At 40.4% G+C, this 18,959-nt stretch overlaps 2 protein-coding genes across 6 annotated transcripts; both read right to left on the bottom strand.

The window, feature by feature from the left end:
- Positions 1-1,584: 1,584 nt before the first annotated feature.
- rps6kl1 (ribosomal protein S6 kinase-like 1) lies at positions 1,585-11,235 on the bottom strand. Of its 5 annotated transcripts, none has more exons than XM_048228771.1 (11): positions 11,181-11,235; positions 9,281-9,612; positions 8,044-8,165; positions 7,576-7,671; positions 7,231-7,278; positions 6,714-6,846; positions 4,900-6,102; positions 4,372-4,461; positions 2,934-3,016; positions 2,454-2,549; positions 1,585-2,301 (listed from the first exon to the last, which is right to left on the bottom strand). In XM_048228771.1, exons 2-11 carry the CDS (start codon positions 9,414-9,416, stop codon positions 2,191-2,193), a joined length of 2,118 nt encoding a protein of 705 aa, XP_048084728.1. In that variant the 5' UTR covers positions 9,417-9,612; positions 11,181-11,235; the 3' UTR covers positions 1,585-2,190. The 5 variants fall into 5 exon arrangements, with proteins under 5 accessions (XP_048084728.1, XP_048084727.1, XP_048084726.1 ...); XM_048228770.1 differs by having other exon boundaries at positions 7,576-7,668; positions 8,044-8,168; XM_048228769.1 differs by having other exon boundaries at positions 8,044-8,168.
- Positions 11,236-12,779: 1,544 nt separating this feature from the next.
- Positions 12,780-18,787, bottom strand: LOC125284427 (leucine-rich repeat-containing protein 74A). The gene is given in 14 exon segments (XM_048228365.1): positions 12,780-13,371; positions 14,353-14,438; positions 14,946-15,007; positions 15,010-15,049; positions 15,185-15,328; positions 15,677-15,772; positions 16,331-16,525; positions 16,816-16,901; positions 17,009-17,090; positions 17,172-17,221; positions 17,308-17,401; positions 17,788-17,895; positions 18,077-18,252; positions 18,661-18,787. Coding segments are annotated over 14 exon segments (1,938 nt in total).
- Between the last annotated feature and the right edge of the window lie 172 nt (positions 18,788-18,959).

An 18,959-nucleotide genomic window follows, 5' to 3' on the forward strand; every position in this document is an offset into this window, starting at 1 on the left:
GGACAATCACAAAACTGTTTCATTAGATTCATTTGGCAGAGATTTACTGCATAGAGACAGTGCTTGGGTGTTCAAACAGTTGTTATTTAGAGAACAATTTACAATGGAAACCTGTATTCATGCAACATTTGTATATCATAGACCATCAACACACTGTATATACATTACAGTGCTGTTAACATTTAATGTCTCTGGCTGAAGTATCAAGAGGCATCTTATAAATTGCACAAGATATAAATAAATAAAAGTTGCAAGTCAAATAAATTATAAATGCCAAAATTCCACAGAGAAACATCAATGATATTATTCTTCATAGTCCCTTTGTCTTTGGATGTGAAGGAAGCTTTAGTTGTGGTTCATAATAATGGTAACTGCAAGAAGACTAAAAGGGCTGCCCTCAATTTGTCCACTAGGAGGTGCTCATTCATCATCACAAATATTCTGTAGAAAACCAGGCAATCGAAAGCCTTGAAATCTAGACGCACCCTAGCGGCAGCAAATTACATTTGCTTCCAGGGCTAATCTAGCAACTCTCTGTTGGCTTGTGAGCTCGAAAAATTAAACTTCTATCAGGCCAATCAAATCGTGTAGTCGTTAGGCGGGCTTAACATAATGATTGATGGCAGAGTTGCAACGGTTTGGCTTGAATTCCCTGCTACTTGAAAACAAATAAGATGGATGTTGCACATTTTTTTAATTTGTTCACAGGGCAATACATGTTACTGTTACAGATGTGACATATTACTGTAATGTCAGTTTTTTTTTTTTACTCTTTATTTCTTACACTTTCTTAAAAAAATAGTCTATTCTTCAAGTCTTAAAAAGGATAACTTAGTTCTCAGAGAGGTTTCCTTGTTTAAATAAGGGGATACAAAGAGATTTTTTAAGATGCATTGCACATGCATATGGTTTCCATTAACAATCAATATCATTATTTCATCTTGGCTCCAAGTTCTTCCAATGTGTTGACCAATTAAATCCATATTGTTTAAGAAATTGTCATGTCTGACTTTGAAAACACAAGTTTGGATGCAAGCTGTGGATTACAAGAAACTGTTAGAAAGCAGTGGTACAATCATGGCCACATTTTTTGGAACCTAACTCAGTTAAAAGAATGGTTTGCCTTGTGCAAAGAGGACATTTAAAAACTATTTTATCATGTATTCAATCACACTCCAAATCAGGAAAAGTTGGGATGTTGTGTAAAATGCAAATAAAAACAGAATGTGATAATATAAGTCTCGTAAACCCATATTTAGCAGCAAAAAGGACATAGACATATCACATGTTGAAAATGAAAATTTTGACTATTTCAAGAGATTTGCAGATCATTACATTCTGTTTTTATTTTATTTTTAATTTGTTGTAGTACTTAGTCACTCAGCCTATTTAAATGGAGAAAAGTAGCCACTCAGTTTGGTATCATTGTGTGCACCATAATGAGCATTGAGCGGGGAGAGCTCATGAGAGTTGTCTTAGGGGATCAAAGGGAAAACTACAGACACACATGTTAAAGGTATAAAGGCTATCAGACCATCTCCAAGTGATTTGATGTCCCTGTGACTACACTTGCAAATATTTTTAGGTTTAAGGTCCATGGGACTGTAGCCATTCAACCTAGACATGGCTGCACTGCTGAAAGAAGCACATTAAAAACCCAGACTGAAACTGGCTAAAATGTATCAGTGTTTTGGACTCATGAGATGAAACCAGAGCTTCATCATCAGCTCTATGTTCACGGAAGAAGAAAATGTGATGTAACGGCTATTGTTTTAGCATACCTGTGGACCCTGTTGGATGTTGCACCTAGTGTCTAAGCATGCTAAATGCTGAAGGATTTATGCGTGTGTCAAAGTTGAATAAAGAGTTGCCCTGTTGGGCATGAACAAGATATTTGGAGTCAGAGTGAACACGAAATGAGCAGAACATACCAGAAAATGCCGTTACTTACGCTCCGCTGGAAATAAACAGGGTATTAACAAATTTGGCCACACTTGTATATCATTTTTTCCCTTCAAAAACCACCACAATCACTACCCCAGGTCCAGGGACATCACCCAGCTTGGAAAAAGTTCAAACGTAGCCCTGGTTAGGTTCTACTGCTGAGGAGCTTGAAGTTGATATGAATAATTCTTCTGAGGGTGCTAATGATCCAAAAGAGCCCAAGATGTTTATCTTGGGGCATCACCATTAACTGTCCAAACTGGGCCACACCACTGAGTGGAAGAAAGGATGGCACTTGATGTCGCTCACACCACCACCACCAGAGCCCAAACGATAGCCAGCATCAAACTGAAGGAGCTGTTGGGGCATTAAGATGTTAATTAACCTATGTGATACTGATGTGAGACTCTTCAGAATGTACTGTACTAGCAGGGAATAGGGTCAGGATGTACAGCAAGAGATTTATATGTAAGCCATGTTTGTGCAAGGGTCTGATAAATAGGTCTTACCTCCGTGAGCAGCGAGGCTGCCGCCGTACTTAGGTGGTCTGGGACGAGGAGCTGGGTGTGTGAGTCCACTCCTGTGGGGTGACACTGCCACAGCGGCTGTGGGCAAGAGGCATATGATGACCAATGTCACAGCAGTATTGGCCCATTTATGGTGGCTTTCATTTTTTACTTGCCCGTGATCAGGACAAAATGTCAGACATGCAGCTTCTGACATACTGATGGTTTTGTATGGTGTCAAATAATGACACCTTTAGTCATTAGACAGGCTGTTCCACCACAGTTTCTGTGCTATGGTGAGATTTCTGAGGGCCTGTTTCTCTAAGTTAACAAAAGGTGCTTTGAACTGTATGGAACATTGCTTTCTCCACATGAAAATACACTCTGACCAGTAGGTTTCATCAGATAAAGTGCGTATGTGTGAGGACAGCCTGCCTCAGAGCTAATGAAGGAATGTCATTCAAAGAAGCCAAAGAGGTTTACCATCCCAGTAAGAAGTTCGAAGAGCAAGGCCCCCAAACTCCACCAATCACATGCCTCTGTGATCTTAGCCATCCCACCTATCTCTGTGGATAACACACATGAAACACACATGAATCTAAACATCTCAGAGGCTTATTCAAAATTACCCACATACATGTTTCTGAAATAAAAATAAAAACTTAAAGAAAGAAACTGAAAATAAAACTTAAAAAAGAGAAAATGAGAACATTCTGTACTTGTCATACTGCAAGTCTACCACCAGATGGGAGCAGAAATCTGCTCCAGAGACCTGGGTGTCATCAGTAATCAGTGTCCACACCTTAAAAGTGCTCTAAGCGATGCCATGGTTTTTTTAGGCTAAAACATTTTATGTCACTTACGGCAAACATCACCTAACCAACTGCTAGCTGTCAGTGTCCTGAATACACTGTAAAAAAAACGCGATCTCTGTGGACAGCCCAGGCTCCAAAAATGGCAACAAAAACAACCTGGGCAAACCTAGCTCATGAAAACATAACAAACTGTTCCAGCAAATCACAGACGAGATGCACGTTTAGGAGAGTTTCAATTGCACGGGAGCAGCACGGGAGGGAGGGGGAGGAAGTTGCGAACTAGCTCTCTGTTTTGTTTGAAAGTCAACAGAAGTGACATTACCCAGCATCGCTTAGAGCACCTTTAAATAGCCCTGTTTCTGCCTATTCTGTTCTTGCTTGAGAGGTTGTGCAGTGCTATAGGTCATGGAGTGAGAAACTCGGGCTATTTCAGTTACTGTTGCCATTTTGAGTTTGACTTTGCCCCTCCAGGCGTCTTAAAATATATATAAATACATAACAACACCTATCGTGTTAACCTCCATCCAGCACATTTCCGTTATGTTTTAGAGTTGACCAATTGCCATGAACTAGTTTTTTTTATCCTTAAAGAGATATTACACTTTAAAAGACATTTGAAGAAGGTTCATTTAGAACCTTTGAAACAAGCTACTGTCCCTGATTGTGAAACTACAGTACCAGTATATCATCAAGGTTTAAACAGAATTATTACTTTGACTAAGGGGTAATAATAATAATAATAATAATACATTGTATTTGTTACACAGCGCCTTTCAAAGCACCCAAGGTTGCTTTTCAGAGTATAACACAATAAAATAAATGTCAGCACACAACATTTAAATCTTAAAAAGGCACATTGAAGTCTATAAGTTTTAAAAGGTGGGTTTTAAGAGCTGTTTTGAATTGTGACATGGCATTGAAATCATGGATGTGTGAGGGGAGTGAGTTCCACAGTTTGGGTGTAGTATAGGAGAAGGCCCGTATTCCCATTGTGGTGAGCCTGGCGTCACGTGACGTGTGGTGGTTAAGAGAGTCACATGTACAGAATGTTGGTTCTGTGTAGGTGCTGAACAAAAATCAGAACACAGAACATACAGTGCTGTTACCTGGAGCGCAGTACATTTGTTCCATTGCCTTTGGACAGATCACTGGCTGCACCTCACTCCATTGGCCAAAGTAAGTCAGGCAGACCTTACCTGTTCAAAACACATCACATTAATTTTCATTCTCAAGTAAGAACAGTCTCACAGGGCCAGACATATCTTACCATGTGCGACTATCATACTGCAATAAACAGCCACATTTAGCTCAACATTTTCGGGCAGGTTCATAACTGTGGTGCAGTCAATCAGAAGAAGATGAGTGGTATATTTGTCAATTTGTGTCAAGTTCTCGCTTGCACATCTTGCTTTTTGCCACAAAACCAAAATTTAGATGTAATTGTATGCAATCTGTAGACTAACATCTTTAAGGTCCACAATCACATTTGGCCCAAAGAGACACATAGCATCTTTCCCATATGAGGCCCATATAGTATATTTCAGCTAAGATTGACATAATCCACTAATCCATAAAATGTGCAATGAATATGCAGTAAAGCATACAAGCAACAATGTAGGAGAAGAGATACTCACTATGAGTACTGAGAAGGATATTGTTTGGGTTGAGGTCGCAGCAGATGATACCCTGTTCGTGAAGGCTCTCCAGCGCCATAAGGATCTGGGCTCCCCATGTACACACCTCAGCCTCAGGTAGACCCCAGTGTCCATGGGGGGACTTCATTCTGGGGACCTGCTTCTTGAACTGAGGTACATGGAACCAGCCATCCACCTCAATTTCAAGGTCTTCCATTTCATTTGGAGAATGGGTGTCCCTGGTGAGGCTAGAAGATGGAGAACCTAGGCCACTTTCATGTGCTGCTTTCTGAAGTTTCTCTCCGTCAACTGAACCCAGATCTCCCTTTCTCTCCTCCATTTGCTTTTGAAGCCTCTCCTCGGATACTTCTCCTGATACCCTAACAGCAGGGTCAGCCAAGTGCTGCATACTGAAATCATCGCTACTCAACACAATTTGAGAGCAAACATTTCCTGAGGATGATGTTTTATTGCACCTTGGATTAATGGCTTCGCCTTTTGTCTCTGAGTCCATTTCCCTGGAGAAAGAGGCAGGTTCAATAGCAGCAGTCGTTCCCACCTCGTCATTTGACGTCTGCCTCTGAGCTGTTGAAAGAGGGTGTTCCAAAGATGTCTGAACATTATCCACTGCATAATTACTTCCAGAGTGTAGTGGCGTCATACAAGCCCCACACTTGTGCAATGGATCAGAAGAGTTACAGGCGATACCAAGTTCTGAGCTGTACATGGGTTTGTCAGGTCCAGTGTCATTTATGGGAGGTTCTGAATGTATACTTGGTGATCGTTGTTGATCTGAGTGGGTACTGAGATGCATGGTGAAATTATGATTTTTTTCAGATGAGGATGTTGAAAGCTCACGTGGTGTCTTTGCATGCAATGACAACTCCCGGTTCAACTTCGCATCCAGTTTCTCCAACTTGGAAAGCTGCAAGCAGCCTGTCTCCTCACTGTAGGAGTGGGTTTGGCAGTTCTCCAGTCGTTGCTGAGCCTCATACCAGGACGCTGGCGAAGTCGTGACCGCAGGTCCTCCCTCTGTGGGTTGGGTTCTCCCGACCTTCTGACCATCATCTTGACCATATTCCGTACTGATAGCTGGTGATGTGTAGCTGTTTTTCAGTCCGATCCTGTGCTGACTACAGCACTCAGGATGCTCCTTCGCTGTCTGTCCCCTGAGTTTGTGCAGTTTAGAAAATAGTTTACCTCCTGTATAGAACATGAATAATAGTTAAGAATTACTCCTTCATCTGCACTATACTACTGTCATATTGTTATAAAGCGGTGGTAGCATAGTGGTTAAGGAGCTGGGCTAGCATGCAGTAGCCTAAAAAGATTGTGGGTTCAATTCCTGGCTTCCACCGTTGTGCCCTTGAGCACTTAACCCCAAATTACTCCGGGGACAATGTAATCCCTTGTAATGGAATAGACATAATGTAAGTCACTTTGGATGAAAAGTGTCTGTTAAATTAATACATGTAATAAAGTGTGTCTGTGTGATATAACATATCCACGTATAATATATCACACACCCACACTGTATTACATGTATTCATTTAGCAGACACTTTTTTTCCAAAGTGAAATATTATTTCCTGGGAAATATTATTTACTGGGTTTATATATAGTTTTTCATGATGACATTTAAAAGATAAAAAAAGCAAACAAACAAAAACATTAATGCAATCCAATTACAATACATGATTGCAGTAGAAAATCACACAGTGCAGTCACATTTTGTGATGTATAAAAGTAGTGTAGTGCTGGGTCATTTTGTGATACATAAAAGTAGTGTAGTGCTGGGTCATCACTGTTTCTCACCTTTCACATGGTCCAGGTGCAGATAGACTGCATCCTCACTTACGTAATACCTCAGAAGTTTCACCATACATGGAACATTCTGAGGGATGATAGTAGGCCTATCACGGCAATTTCCACTTGATTTGGGAAGGCTCTAAAAGGACAGAGATAGTAACTGAATTTAATATGTACTGTTATGTATGTCCACAGTATGACAATGTCTAGACAAGACAGCCACTACAAAGAGCTGGACCAGGCCTTGTATGAGCATTAAAGTATTTTCAGGTGGTCACAAAATAGAACTGGAATGGCTCTAGAATGCATACTTCTGCCAAGCCCCTGGACTGGATCTGTGACGGATTCTATCCCAAGGAGGTTATATTTTCTCCCCTGACTGTTTGCTTGGTTTGTTTATTTGTTAGAAGTACACAAAAACTACTGCCCTGATTTTCATGAAACTTGGTGAAAATATGTAGCATTTGGAGCAGATACAACTACAAGAAAGAACTACTTGTGGATGTTTAAAATATAAAATTACCTTTATCACAAATGTATCCTTGCAAACCAGACTCTGAACAGTCAGAACCTAGAAAAAGACAGACTTCAATAAAGAATGAATTGACAGGAGCTGGATATATTGGAACTATAATACTGTAGAGCTATATTTCTCCCAAAGGTAAGTTCTTCAAGTTGATACAGTACAAATCAGGCAGGAAGGCATATTTATGAACAACAGCTCTTCAGACTGATAGTGCAGTATTTAGTTTTAGGTTGTTGTTATCTCAAGAGTTGTTCACACAGCAGCAGTTATTGTATGATCCATGGACTCACAATGAACTTCACACTGAAGATGACATCTTATAAAATACAGACTTTTGCAAACCTTGTCAATGATGCCAACAACTTTATACATCTTTAGATCTTCCACCGGTGAGTTCAGGTGTCTGATTGGTCGGAACCTTAGGCTGCTGTAACCCTGCTAACCAATCCAGACACAAAAAGCATATTAACTAAGTTCTTTCACTGTATGTTTAATCTGCCATACATCCTCTGAAAAAATGAACCAAATATTATTTGTTAATAATTAATAGGCTATATTATTTCTGTAGACATTTCTTTTTTTCTGTAGAATTTTAATTTCTTCTGTAGGGTTTCTTTTGCTAATAAATAAATATGTGTCCTAATAAGTAAATATACTGTACGTGCGTTTATATTATTCATGCTGGTAGCTAGCCTAACATGCGGCAAAAAACCTTTGAGACAAATATGACTGATTAGACACCAGTGTGGCAACAGTGAGGGCAGCAGTATCAACTGAAGTATCAATTGAAGTGCATCCACCATACCATACCTCCATCTGAGATCCTCCCTTCTGATAGTTGTTTTGCAGGTGGGAGATGAAGATCTCTTCAGCTCTCTTCAGATACTGCGTGGTTTTACGCTTCACTGCCTCACGCTGTTCCTTATTTGGGTCTACTAAACACAGTATTTTGACAGTTAGTGTGAGAGAGCAGTTGATTGGTGTAAAGTTTTACTTTCAGTTTTCACGTGGTATCCAGCTAGATGCAGCACCTCCCAATTGTAAACTATTCCAAAAGTGTGAATGTTAGTGTAACATCTGTAGATATAACGAGTTTTTATAGGATTGGGTAAATATAGATATGCTGCGGTACAACCAGGGGGATGTTAATAATGTCATATGTGAAGTGGCTGTTACTAATTTAATTTGTTCTATTTCACGACATTGTAACCTGATAATTCGTGTGGGTTTGTAGAGTTTCCAGAGTCTCAGACGTGGTCAAAACGAAGACAGGTGACAATTCCGTTTTCCTCTTTTTTTTTTACAACCAAAACCCTGACAAGTCAACACTCCGTAACCAAGCGCACGCGCACTCTTTCCAACTCTAAACCAAAGATTGTTAAGGCGGAGCAAGATGTTTCATCAGGAACCACTTCCGGGAACCCGGATCGCACGAGGGGGGGTCAAAATCCCCCTTTATGCAGAGCAGAGGCAGCGACTGCTCCATTGAAGTCTATGGGCATAGCTCAGAATTTCACCACATATGCTAAGGTCTTGGTTCTATAGAGTTAGGAATGTGAATTTCGGGCACGTTTTCATGATCCTCAAACCCTTCTGAACATTTCAGGTACATTTTTAGCATTTTTGAGCATTCCAGTCTGGAGAAAATCAACCTTATATCAGGTGTGCGCCGGTTATTTATGCAGCTGCTGTTGGCCGGTTGCAACGTACGCTCGTCAATACGTCATCGACACGCCTCTTTATGCAGACAGGATTCGATCCCCATTTCGCGCCCATAGACATGAACTACGACGAAGTATCTTGCTCCGCCTTAACAATCTTTGTCTAAACTTCTCCCCAAAACCGTCCGGCGGGGAAAACAACCCCCCGGAACCAAAACACCCAACACCAATATATAGGAAACTCAAATCCTACTATGTTAATCATTCACCATTACATTAACAGAATAATGGAGGAAGACCAAACGAAATAAAATAAAATTACATTAAACAAAATAATAATAATAAAATCATTATTTACCATATGAATATGTTTAAGTATGTAATACCTTGTATTCCATTTAGCAGCAAATCAACTCCCTTCTTGTAGTAGTTGAATGCAGCCTCATAGTCCTCACTGACCTCTCGGTCCAGTGCCATACGAATTTGCCGGGCCGCATCCAGTAGGTAATCCCTTTTGGCCATGTCTAGCCAGTCTCAGCTCAGCAGACCTCCACGTGAAACTAGAAGCCTCAAAGGACCACCCTGAGAGATGGATCTGGGTGTCTGGAAGTCCCTCTAGATTTGACCGCATGTCCAAGGAGAAGCCATCCCAACATCAGCTTCTGGATACAGTTTCAGATGTCTACACAGAGGTACTGTAAAGGCCACAGGCTTTTGGCTGAAACAAAAGAAATTACAGGTTTTTTTCTGAATGCTTAAAGAGTAACAGTGATTCTTGAAGCACACTCTCTGAAACCATTAACATTTGCATTGCCAACACTTGCCAATACATTTGCCAAGTGTGTCAAGCTGAATGCACACTGTAATTTGATAATATGTTTTTCGCAAAACTGTAAACACAATATACTGCTTTATGCTCAGTATGTAATTTGATAACACACTTCCAGCTTGTGTGGATCTGTAGGCCCTATTTACAAACGTTATTTCAAAAGGCCATGTCTGTGCACAAAAAAGCAAACACCACAAGAGTGTTTTATTTATAGCCTGATAGTTGTGCTTTTGTGGTTAGAATTTCTGCAACTGCTAGGACACAAATAACTGGTTGTGGAAAAAAACATTGAAACTACTAACTCTAGGAGCTATATATCGGTTCTACTAAACCTTAAGAGCATTTTCTGCTTTTTTGTAAAAACAACTACAGTTCTCTTAATTTACAAAACTTAAAACCTGTTTCTTTTGGAATTCTAAAACACACTTTTTGAGCAATATATTATAGATAGGCCACAGATTTTTGTTGGTTTTATAAGTCAAAAGAGAGAGGACCAATGAACTACAGTTCTCAGTTCAAATAATCAAAAACATTTTTTCTTGTTCTGTGTGTCTTGGAGCTTTGACAAACTATTCGTTCTGTATTAAAGTAGAGCTCAGGATGAAAACAGATTGCAATTGTTTAATTCAAGTTCTAGATAGATTGCATTTAATTTCATTACGTTTCACTTGCTTACAAGTACTATCATCTTTAACATAGCAATCAAAATTGCTGCATATTCATTGTGCTTTGCTGATATTCACAGACATTCACAATTTTTTTTACATCCGCCCTGCATGTACTGGATGATTAGGAACTAAAATTTCAACTGAATCAATGAATTAATCAATCAATCAATCAGTCAGGAAACTTCTACAGACACAGATCCCTTACAGGCAATCATTGTTCACCCCACAAGAGAGCTCCAGTAAAGCACACGATGGCAGCTTTAATATAACACTTTTAAGCTTAGTTTTGTTATCTTCTCATCACTGGAAGTGACACTAACACTTTTACAGTATCATGTACAAAGGTCAGTTTGGTCAGCAGAATCTGATGGCACAGCAACAGGCTAACATGTCTAAGACAATCACATGCACAGTGCAATGAAACCATTTGACTTCTCTATTCCAGTTAAATCCACAAGATAGCATAGCATGCTTGTCACCTGCAACCACTTTCACAAAATACAGTACAAAATCCCTGTTATTATCACAGCCTAAGCCATATTCACTCAAATGTATCCAAATAGGAAACAGCTGAGATGGATTCTCACAATTCTGTTTAATACATTATGTTAATGCAGAACTGAAACCAAAAGCAAGCAGAGATTCACATTTGAAAAATGAAGCCCTCTAGCACCAATATTATACCAAACCGTGATCATATCAAAGGACAAGACATGGTGTTCCTCCCTGACAGAGACACACACGTACATAAGGACACATCAACCACAGAGACGGCACGATGCACAGTACCTCCTTTGAGTCACCCATCATCACCCATCACTGGTCCAACACCAACAGCCGTATTGGGAGGGGCTCACAGATGTGAGGGGTGGAGAGTGACGGCACAGTACCAAAGCCGATTGGCCGATGATGCCATCGCATCACCCTCAGATCTCACATTTAAAGATACAGAGCTTTGTTTTATAGCAATGAAGTCAGATTTATTTTGTACAAGTCGTATTAAATATGTTTATTTTCCCTTCTACATCCTCTATGATTTTGAGAACATTTTAAAGGAAATAGAATCTATTTCTGAACATCAGTGCCCATGAAGGGTAAGCTGCTATCGCATGGAGAACCAGCCTCTGAAATAACCACACAAAGAACAATATCCTCAGTGGAGGGTTGCAAGGGACTGTGTGGGGGCAGGGGAGAAAGGCAGCTGAGAAACCCCTGCAAGTGCACTGAACCACATGGTGTCAAATTACACTGGGGCCAGCTATCCCTCAGCCAATCAGAGAGTGGAAGAGGCATGATCCTGCTCATAGGGGACACTGTGTGGGGTGTGTTCCATGTGGTCCTTCAACACTGCTGGGGTCACGTACCCTCACCTCAATATAGTACTTACCTCAAAGACCCTAAACAGTAGTTAAACATATAGTCATAACATTTTATTTTAGATTAGATTCTTGGTCTACATTCTTGCAATTACCACATCTGATTTTCTTCGGGATTTTCTTAACGCTGTATTACTGCATCTGTTATATTTACCTTTCCCGGCGCAGTGAGCTGCCTGCTACAACAGTGGCGCTCGGGGAGCAGTGAGGGGTTAGGTGCCTTGCTCAAGGGCACTTCAGCTGCTCCTACTGGTCGGGGTTCGAACTGGCAACCCTCCGGTTACAAGTCCGAAGTGCTAACCAGTAGGCCACGGCTGCCCCTGTGCGTGTATCTCTCCCCGCCATTGACTTTATCTCCTTATTATCTTTCCCAGACAGACCCTAGTTCAATTTGTCCCCCATTAGCTATTTTAGATATCCAGTATATACAGGAACTGGTCTGTTACCTCATGCCTTGTGGCAAACAGGGCCTCCATAGAACACCTCAGTCCTACTGGCTGCAGTACTCCTTTTCCTGTAATATAGTTTAATTACAGGACCTACATTACTGAACAAACATAATTGACTAAGGAATTTTTAGAGGGCTGAAGAATGAAACGTGTGTGTGTGTGTGTGTGTCAAGTCAACTTTATTTATATAGCGCATTTCATACACAGAGGTCATTCAATGTGCTTTACATAAACAAAAGCAAACAGGAATAGCTGATAACAAACAGGAAGCTGATAGCTGTGTGTATGCCTAATATACACACAGGCAGCCGTGGCCCACTGGTTAGCACTCTGGACTTGTAACCGGAGGGTTGCCGGTTGCTCCCCGGTTGCTCCCCGAGCGCCGCCGTTGAAGCAGGCAGCTCACTGCGCCGGGATTAGTGTGTGCTTCACCTCACTGTGTGTTCACTGTGTGCTGTTTGTGTTTCACTAATTCACCGATTGGGTTAAATGCAGAGACCAAATTTCCCTCACGGGATCAAAAAAGTATATATACTTATACTTATACTTATATACAATATATTTCATTTTGAAGGGTATGTCTGAGCTTTCTTCTCCACATGCTTTTTGACTTTCCTCTTCCTCCCCTTGGTGCCTTTAGCTTTATTCAGGGCAGGCCTGGATCTTGTTAGGTGGTTCCCAGTTGGGCTGAGCTTGTAAGTGCCCTTTCCCACGTTGGAGATGGAGAGCAGGCCTAGAGCGGAGGTGGGTTTGCCATGAGTGTAGTGGGGGGAGTCCGCATAGAGGTTCGGCTGGGAGAAGGAGCGCATGGCAAGCGTGGATGGTGAACACTGAGATGTGGTGCCGCCTATCATGGGCAGGTGAACATGCTCACTGCTCAGGTTAGTGACCGAGTAGCGGCTGCTGTTGGACATGACGATGTGGTGCCAGGAGCTGAGTGGCGTGGCCGAGAAGTGCTGAGGCCCGTTGGAGTCGTCTTTGGCGCCCCCTGGTGACATGACCAGGGAGCTGTGGGGGGTGACAGCCTCCACTGCGCTCTGAAAGGTCTTTAGGATGCGCTCACTTTTCTGCTTCTCTTTCTTTTGCCGCGACTCCACCTTGCGAAGCTGTCGCCGATGGTCTCTCATCATTTGCTTCCTGGTGTCAGCCAAGCCTCTAAAGATCAAAACAGAAAGGAAAGGCTAAACTTTACAAAATTATCAGTCATATAAATATATATGATCTAAATTGTGGGGATATCTTCTGAAAGAATTACTTTTAAAAGTTTTTCAAACAAACAAACAAAAGTGTATTTAGGGGAGAGTGGGTGTAAACTAGTGGATGAGTGGGCCCAATCCATATCTTGGAAACCATCGACTATTTTTCTCATGTTACCATAAACTTATACCATATACTCCATATCTAGCTGCAGAGGAGACACTCATGTGGTTAGTGACAACCATATTGTTCAACCTTTCAAGGTTTTGCATATGTAATGTGGATGTAATTAGCCCCACATCATAAAGTAATATTTATCAGCTATCATGCCACATAACAGAAGAAGATCAGATACTGTAGGTGAGGAGCTCCATAGCCATGGTAGCCCTTGTTTTGTTTACCTACAATCCCAAAAAATAATGCATACAAATGTAGTCAATGTAGCACAAATATATAAAATTAGTAATAAAATATTGTTCATTGCTGGTTTAGCTCTGTGTGTGTCCATGAACCCAAGATTTCACAATGAAAAAAAAAACTACACTGAATTTATAGCCCAAGTGTAATGAAAACAAGTTGCATATTCTGATAATGTAAAATCATTCTGATAATGTCATTCTGATAATTTAAAAACTGACAATCCTGAGAGTCTAAGTTGTATTGTTTTGTTTCAACCTGGACCTCGGTTACCTGTGTGGTTACCATGACCATATAGGCCTAAAATGAACTTGAAGAAGATAGCAGTAGTAGTTGCTCATTAAAAAAACATACTTTACCTCAAAAAGTGACAGGCTGATGTAGTGTTGGCTTAAGTCAGTACTTCTTTCATGATGATTCTCTATAATATGCAAGTATCTACAACAATAGCTGAATCTCCAAAGAGCTGAACTGTCGATGAAGCTGCTCAAAAACAATTCATGTAAAGTAGCCTATGCCCACCTGTAATCCACCATGCCTGTTCTCTCTCTGTCCAGCCTCTGGATTAATTCCTCAATCTGGAACCGGTCCAAGGGAATGCTGGATTGCTATAAAAGAGTGATAAGTTGTACCCAGTTTACACACTTAATAAGTTAATTTTACTCTCTGATACTATTCAATTATGGTTTAAAAAAATGATATAGCATAGATATAAAATGTAGGCCCAGATACAGTAAAGAGGAACCTGAAATCAAAACTGAGCAACACTACCACAACTGCTGATAGAGCTGTATTCTGCCCTCCTCAGAGCAGAAGTGGGTAAAAAAATAAATAGACTTTTGATGTGGGTGTGCCTAATGTTGAAAGTTTAAATAACAGATGTTATTGGTTTCACCATGTGAGAATTGATCTGGTGTCAGCCAAGCTGGTGCCAGATCTAACGTCTAAAAAAGAAAACTCATGAATGGTGAATGTCTCCTCAACTCAACTCATATGAATCAATTATCAAATTACTTTTATTAAAAAAGTATGTTTTTTAATAACAATTCATGCAATGTGGTTAAAATTAAATTACAACTTTGATTATTGATTATTGTAGGTTACTGGGCACAAACCTGAACAGCCTTTCTGAAGTCTGACACAGGAACACGCATTGTTCCATCCTTGTCAATGTTCGGAAGAAGTCCCACAAACGCAGTTTACGCTGGTCAAGGTAATCCTTACGTAAAGAAATAAAACAAAGTACTCAGCTGTTTACTGAGATACTCACAGATATGGATTATGACAATATCTGAAAGTAAACTACATTGTTATAGGCTGTGTCCAATCCATCAATACTTTACTGAAATTATACCTGGATGACTTTCATTGGATCAAGACGTTTTGGGGGTTTCTTGGCTATAAAACCACCGACTCCCCCATATTGAACTTGAAGATTGGGGTGTTCATGACAGGTAAGGTCAAGTAGCTGCACAAAATGCTCATTCACCAGCACATTCTACATGAGAGCAAACAGAGGTCCAGGTTGAAACCAAACAATACAACTTAGACTCTCAGGATTGTCAGTTTTTACATTATGTCAGAATATGCAACTTGTTTTCATTACACTTCGGCTATAAATTCAGTGTAGTTTTTCTTTCATTGTGAAATCTTGGGTTCATGGACACACACAGAGCTAAACCAGCCATGAACAATATTTTATTAGTAATTTTATATATTTGTGCTACATTGACTACATTTGTATGGATTATTTTTTGGGATTGACCATTAAGTGGAACATTTTCTACACCCTCAAGGATTTTAGAAGATTGTGATGATGACATAGAAATGATAAGAGTAGACCTACACAAATATTGATCTCTTCTAGAGCACTTTTGGGTGTGTTCCTGACAACATGGATCAAAGCCAGTGCACCTTCCACTGTCAGGGAATTATATGCCAGCTGTAGATAGAATGTGCATGTGAGAACAACAAAAATAAACAGCTGATATGTTGTCTTTGTACTATTCTCAATAAAATATAGGGTTAACATGATTTGTTAATCAAATGCATTCTGTTTTTATTTATATTTTACAGTGTCCCAGCATGTTTGGAAACGAGGTTGTGCCACTCCTTGTGTTGCAATGGTGGATTGCCAGCTATAAAGCTGATCTTTATACAGCTCTGGAAAACATTAAGAGACCACTACGCATTTTTCTGATGTCATCCTACGGTTGCTGAGTGACATTCAAATGAGTTGACAGTCATATTCAAAATTAAGAGACCACAGCAAATTCGAATATGACCGTATTCAGTTCGAGTATGACCGAAGTCATTCGAATGTCACTCAGCAACTGTAGGATGACATCAGAAAAAATGTGCAGTGGTCTCTTCATTTTCTCCAGAGCTGTATATCCACGGATCATCATACTATCCCATGACTTCACTTGCATGCTATTTTTCTGTTGCGCCATCAACTCCCCACACCAGTAGCTCACAGCCCCCACTTCCAGGCACTCACCTGTAACACTCGGAGGGTTTCGTTGGCCTCCAGGCCCTTGCAGAACATGCCCACGCCCTCATTGGTGATGCGGTTGTTGTTGAGATTCAGATGCAGAAGGGTGTTATTGAATTTCAGGGCTTCTCCAAGAGCCAGAGCCCCTTCATTACCAAAGCCATTCCATGACAGGTCCAAGTACTTCAATGTCATATTCACCTGAACAGATCATCATGTTATGAAAAAGACTGTCATTATCTCGCATTGTATGGTAATTAAATGCGACAATATTTATGTTTTTAAGGTACAAAACATTAGTGATTACTGAGGTTCTTACTGAATTACTTTTACATTTTATGTGAGTGTGTGTGTGTGTGTGTGTGTGTGTGTGTGTGTGTGAGAGTGTGTGTCTTTGTGTGTGTGTGTGTGTGTATGTGTGTGTTTGTGTGAGTGTGTGTGTGTTTGTGTACAGTAATGTACTGTACAGTATTTGTATCTACACTACACACCTTGAGTCCTGCACAGAAAGCCACAGCTCCCTTCATTCGCAGATGATTCCAGCTGAGGTCTAGCGTCTCTAAACCTTCATTATTGGCTGTAGGTTTGAAATCAGATATCACAACTTAACAATGTTTTGGGCTCACTGGTATAGTTTGAAACTTAGGAGGTCTGTTGTATAACTAGAATTTCTCTCTCCTTCACCTAACATTTGGCCCAGATGATCTCCCCCACGCCCACCAAACTGATTGTGACTTAAATCCAGTTCTTTTACTCTGTAGTTATTCTGTTGAAACAAACAGCCATCACCCAAGATGTTATGATTAGCTATATGCTACATTAGCATTGGGCATGCTCTCTAACTTACCGCCAATGCATCAGAAAAGTATTTGGCGTCATCCTCAATGAATCCATTTCCTAGTTAGACAGTAGACAAAATATATTTTTATACTTTTCCTGAATTTTATTTGTTATTTTCTTTAGTATTTGGAATTCACCATTACCTGACAGTTTCAAGGATTTGATAGAAATGTTTTCCAGTAAGACTTTTGCCACACACTCAGCTCCAGCAGACTGAAGATGGTTTTTGGAGAGATCCTGAGGGAATCAGAAACACATTGCCTATTTCAATCTGGAGTGGCAAATGTGTTCCATTGAAAATAAAAGTTATGAAATTGAAGATGTAGAGTATTTGGTTGTCTCAAAATCATGCTATCCTGATGAAGCCATCAGGACAAAGGGATGTGGGTCGAACGGTATTTTAACCACTTGTGTTATCACTATATTTTACTTCTGTTGCTGAAATTACATACCTTCCCTCTGGCTCAGTTTATTCAATAAGCATTTGTGTTAACAAATTATTGCCTCAGATTTCTTTCAATGTAGAGATGAAGTTTAAAGACCCTAAAATGTACATGGAAGGTAGAACATGGGAGGTAGAGGAACTGATTATGAAAACTCCTTTGCAGCTTGAACAAACTCACCAGATTCTGGATGGTGAAATTTGCTCTGAGCATTTCCACAAGATACTGAGCCCCTTCAGCGAGGAGATGGTTGTCCGCCAGCTTTAGGGTTGTGATGTGCATATCAGTCTGCACATCACCAGAGAACATGAATTCCACGTTAAAGCAGAACATTTCATTCACGGGATGATGGATTTATTGTAGTGATCTCCTTCAAAAGATAAGCAAACTGTAAAAAGATATGTGAGATATATATCAATCAACAGGGAACCATTGAGTGACAAAGTATATTGAAAGATTGTGAATTCACCACAAGGGCTATAGCCAGTGATTTGGCCCCCAGGGGTCCCAGGCCATGGTGTGTGAGGTTTAGCCTATCTGAACCCAGGTGACGCAGGAAATAGGAGACAGGAACAACATCAACCAGTTTGCAGGCTTCCAAGTATAGTTCCTTGATTGGCATGTCCTTTTTGCTCTTTCTGACCTCTGTTGGGAGATGAAAGCATGAACGTTTACTAGTGTGTAGTCTGCATCCATAAGGTCTGATGATCTACTCCCCTGATAACCTACCTGTCAGAAAAGCCATATCTGTGCTGCATTTTTTTAATGTTTACATCTGTATGCAATGTTTTATGGAAAGTGTTACAGTAATTTCCTGTGTATTAGGCGCATTGTATATAAGCCGCAGGACAGTGTTTTATGCAAGTTAAAAGAAACAAAGCCATATTAATACCATATTACATGTCCCCCTGTATTAACCTCATAGCAGAAAAGTTTTTTGCAAAATCAATGTATAAGCCACGGTTAATAGTTGGGAAATTACAGTATATGCCATTTCACATGCTGAAATGCAAATCATGTATAAAGATTGTGTTTTTGTGTTTGTAGTCTTACCCTCCGTCTCCAGATCTGTGTCCCACTCATCATCATCCAGCTGGGAGGCTGGGGCTGAGGTGTCCCAATCTGTAAGGCTAAGGGAGTCCAATGACAAGCAGGCCTGGTTCATTTCCACTTGCTGCATTTCCATTATGTCACATTCATGTTTTTAAATGCAGAGTAACAGTCTCTTCTCAATGTCGTCCATCAGAATGAAGTGAATATATTCTTAGCAACCGTGACATGTGAAACCTAAGCTGCCTTTGTTGTCACACAACTTGTACTGACCAATGGGAAGAGCATCATAAAAAATTTAC

This window comes from Alosa alosa, chromosome 19 (genome assembly GCF_017589495.1).
Source record: "Alosa alosa isolate M-15738 ecotype Scorff River chromosome 19, AALO_Geno_1.1, whole genome shotgun sequence".
Classification (NCBI taxonomy): Eukaryota; Metazoa; Chordata; class Actinopteri; order Clupeiformes; family Clupeidae; genus Alosa; species Alosa alosa.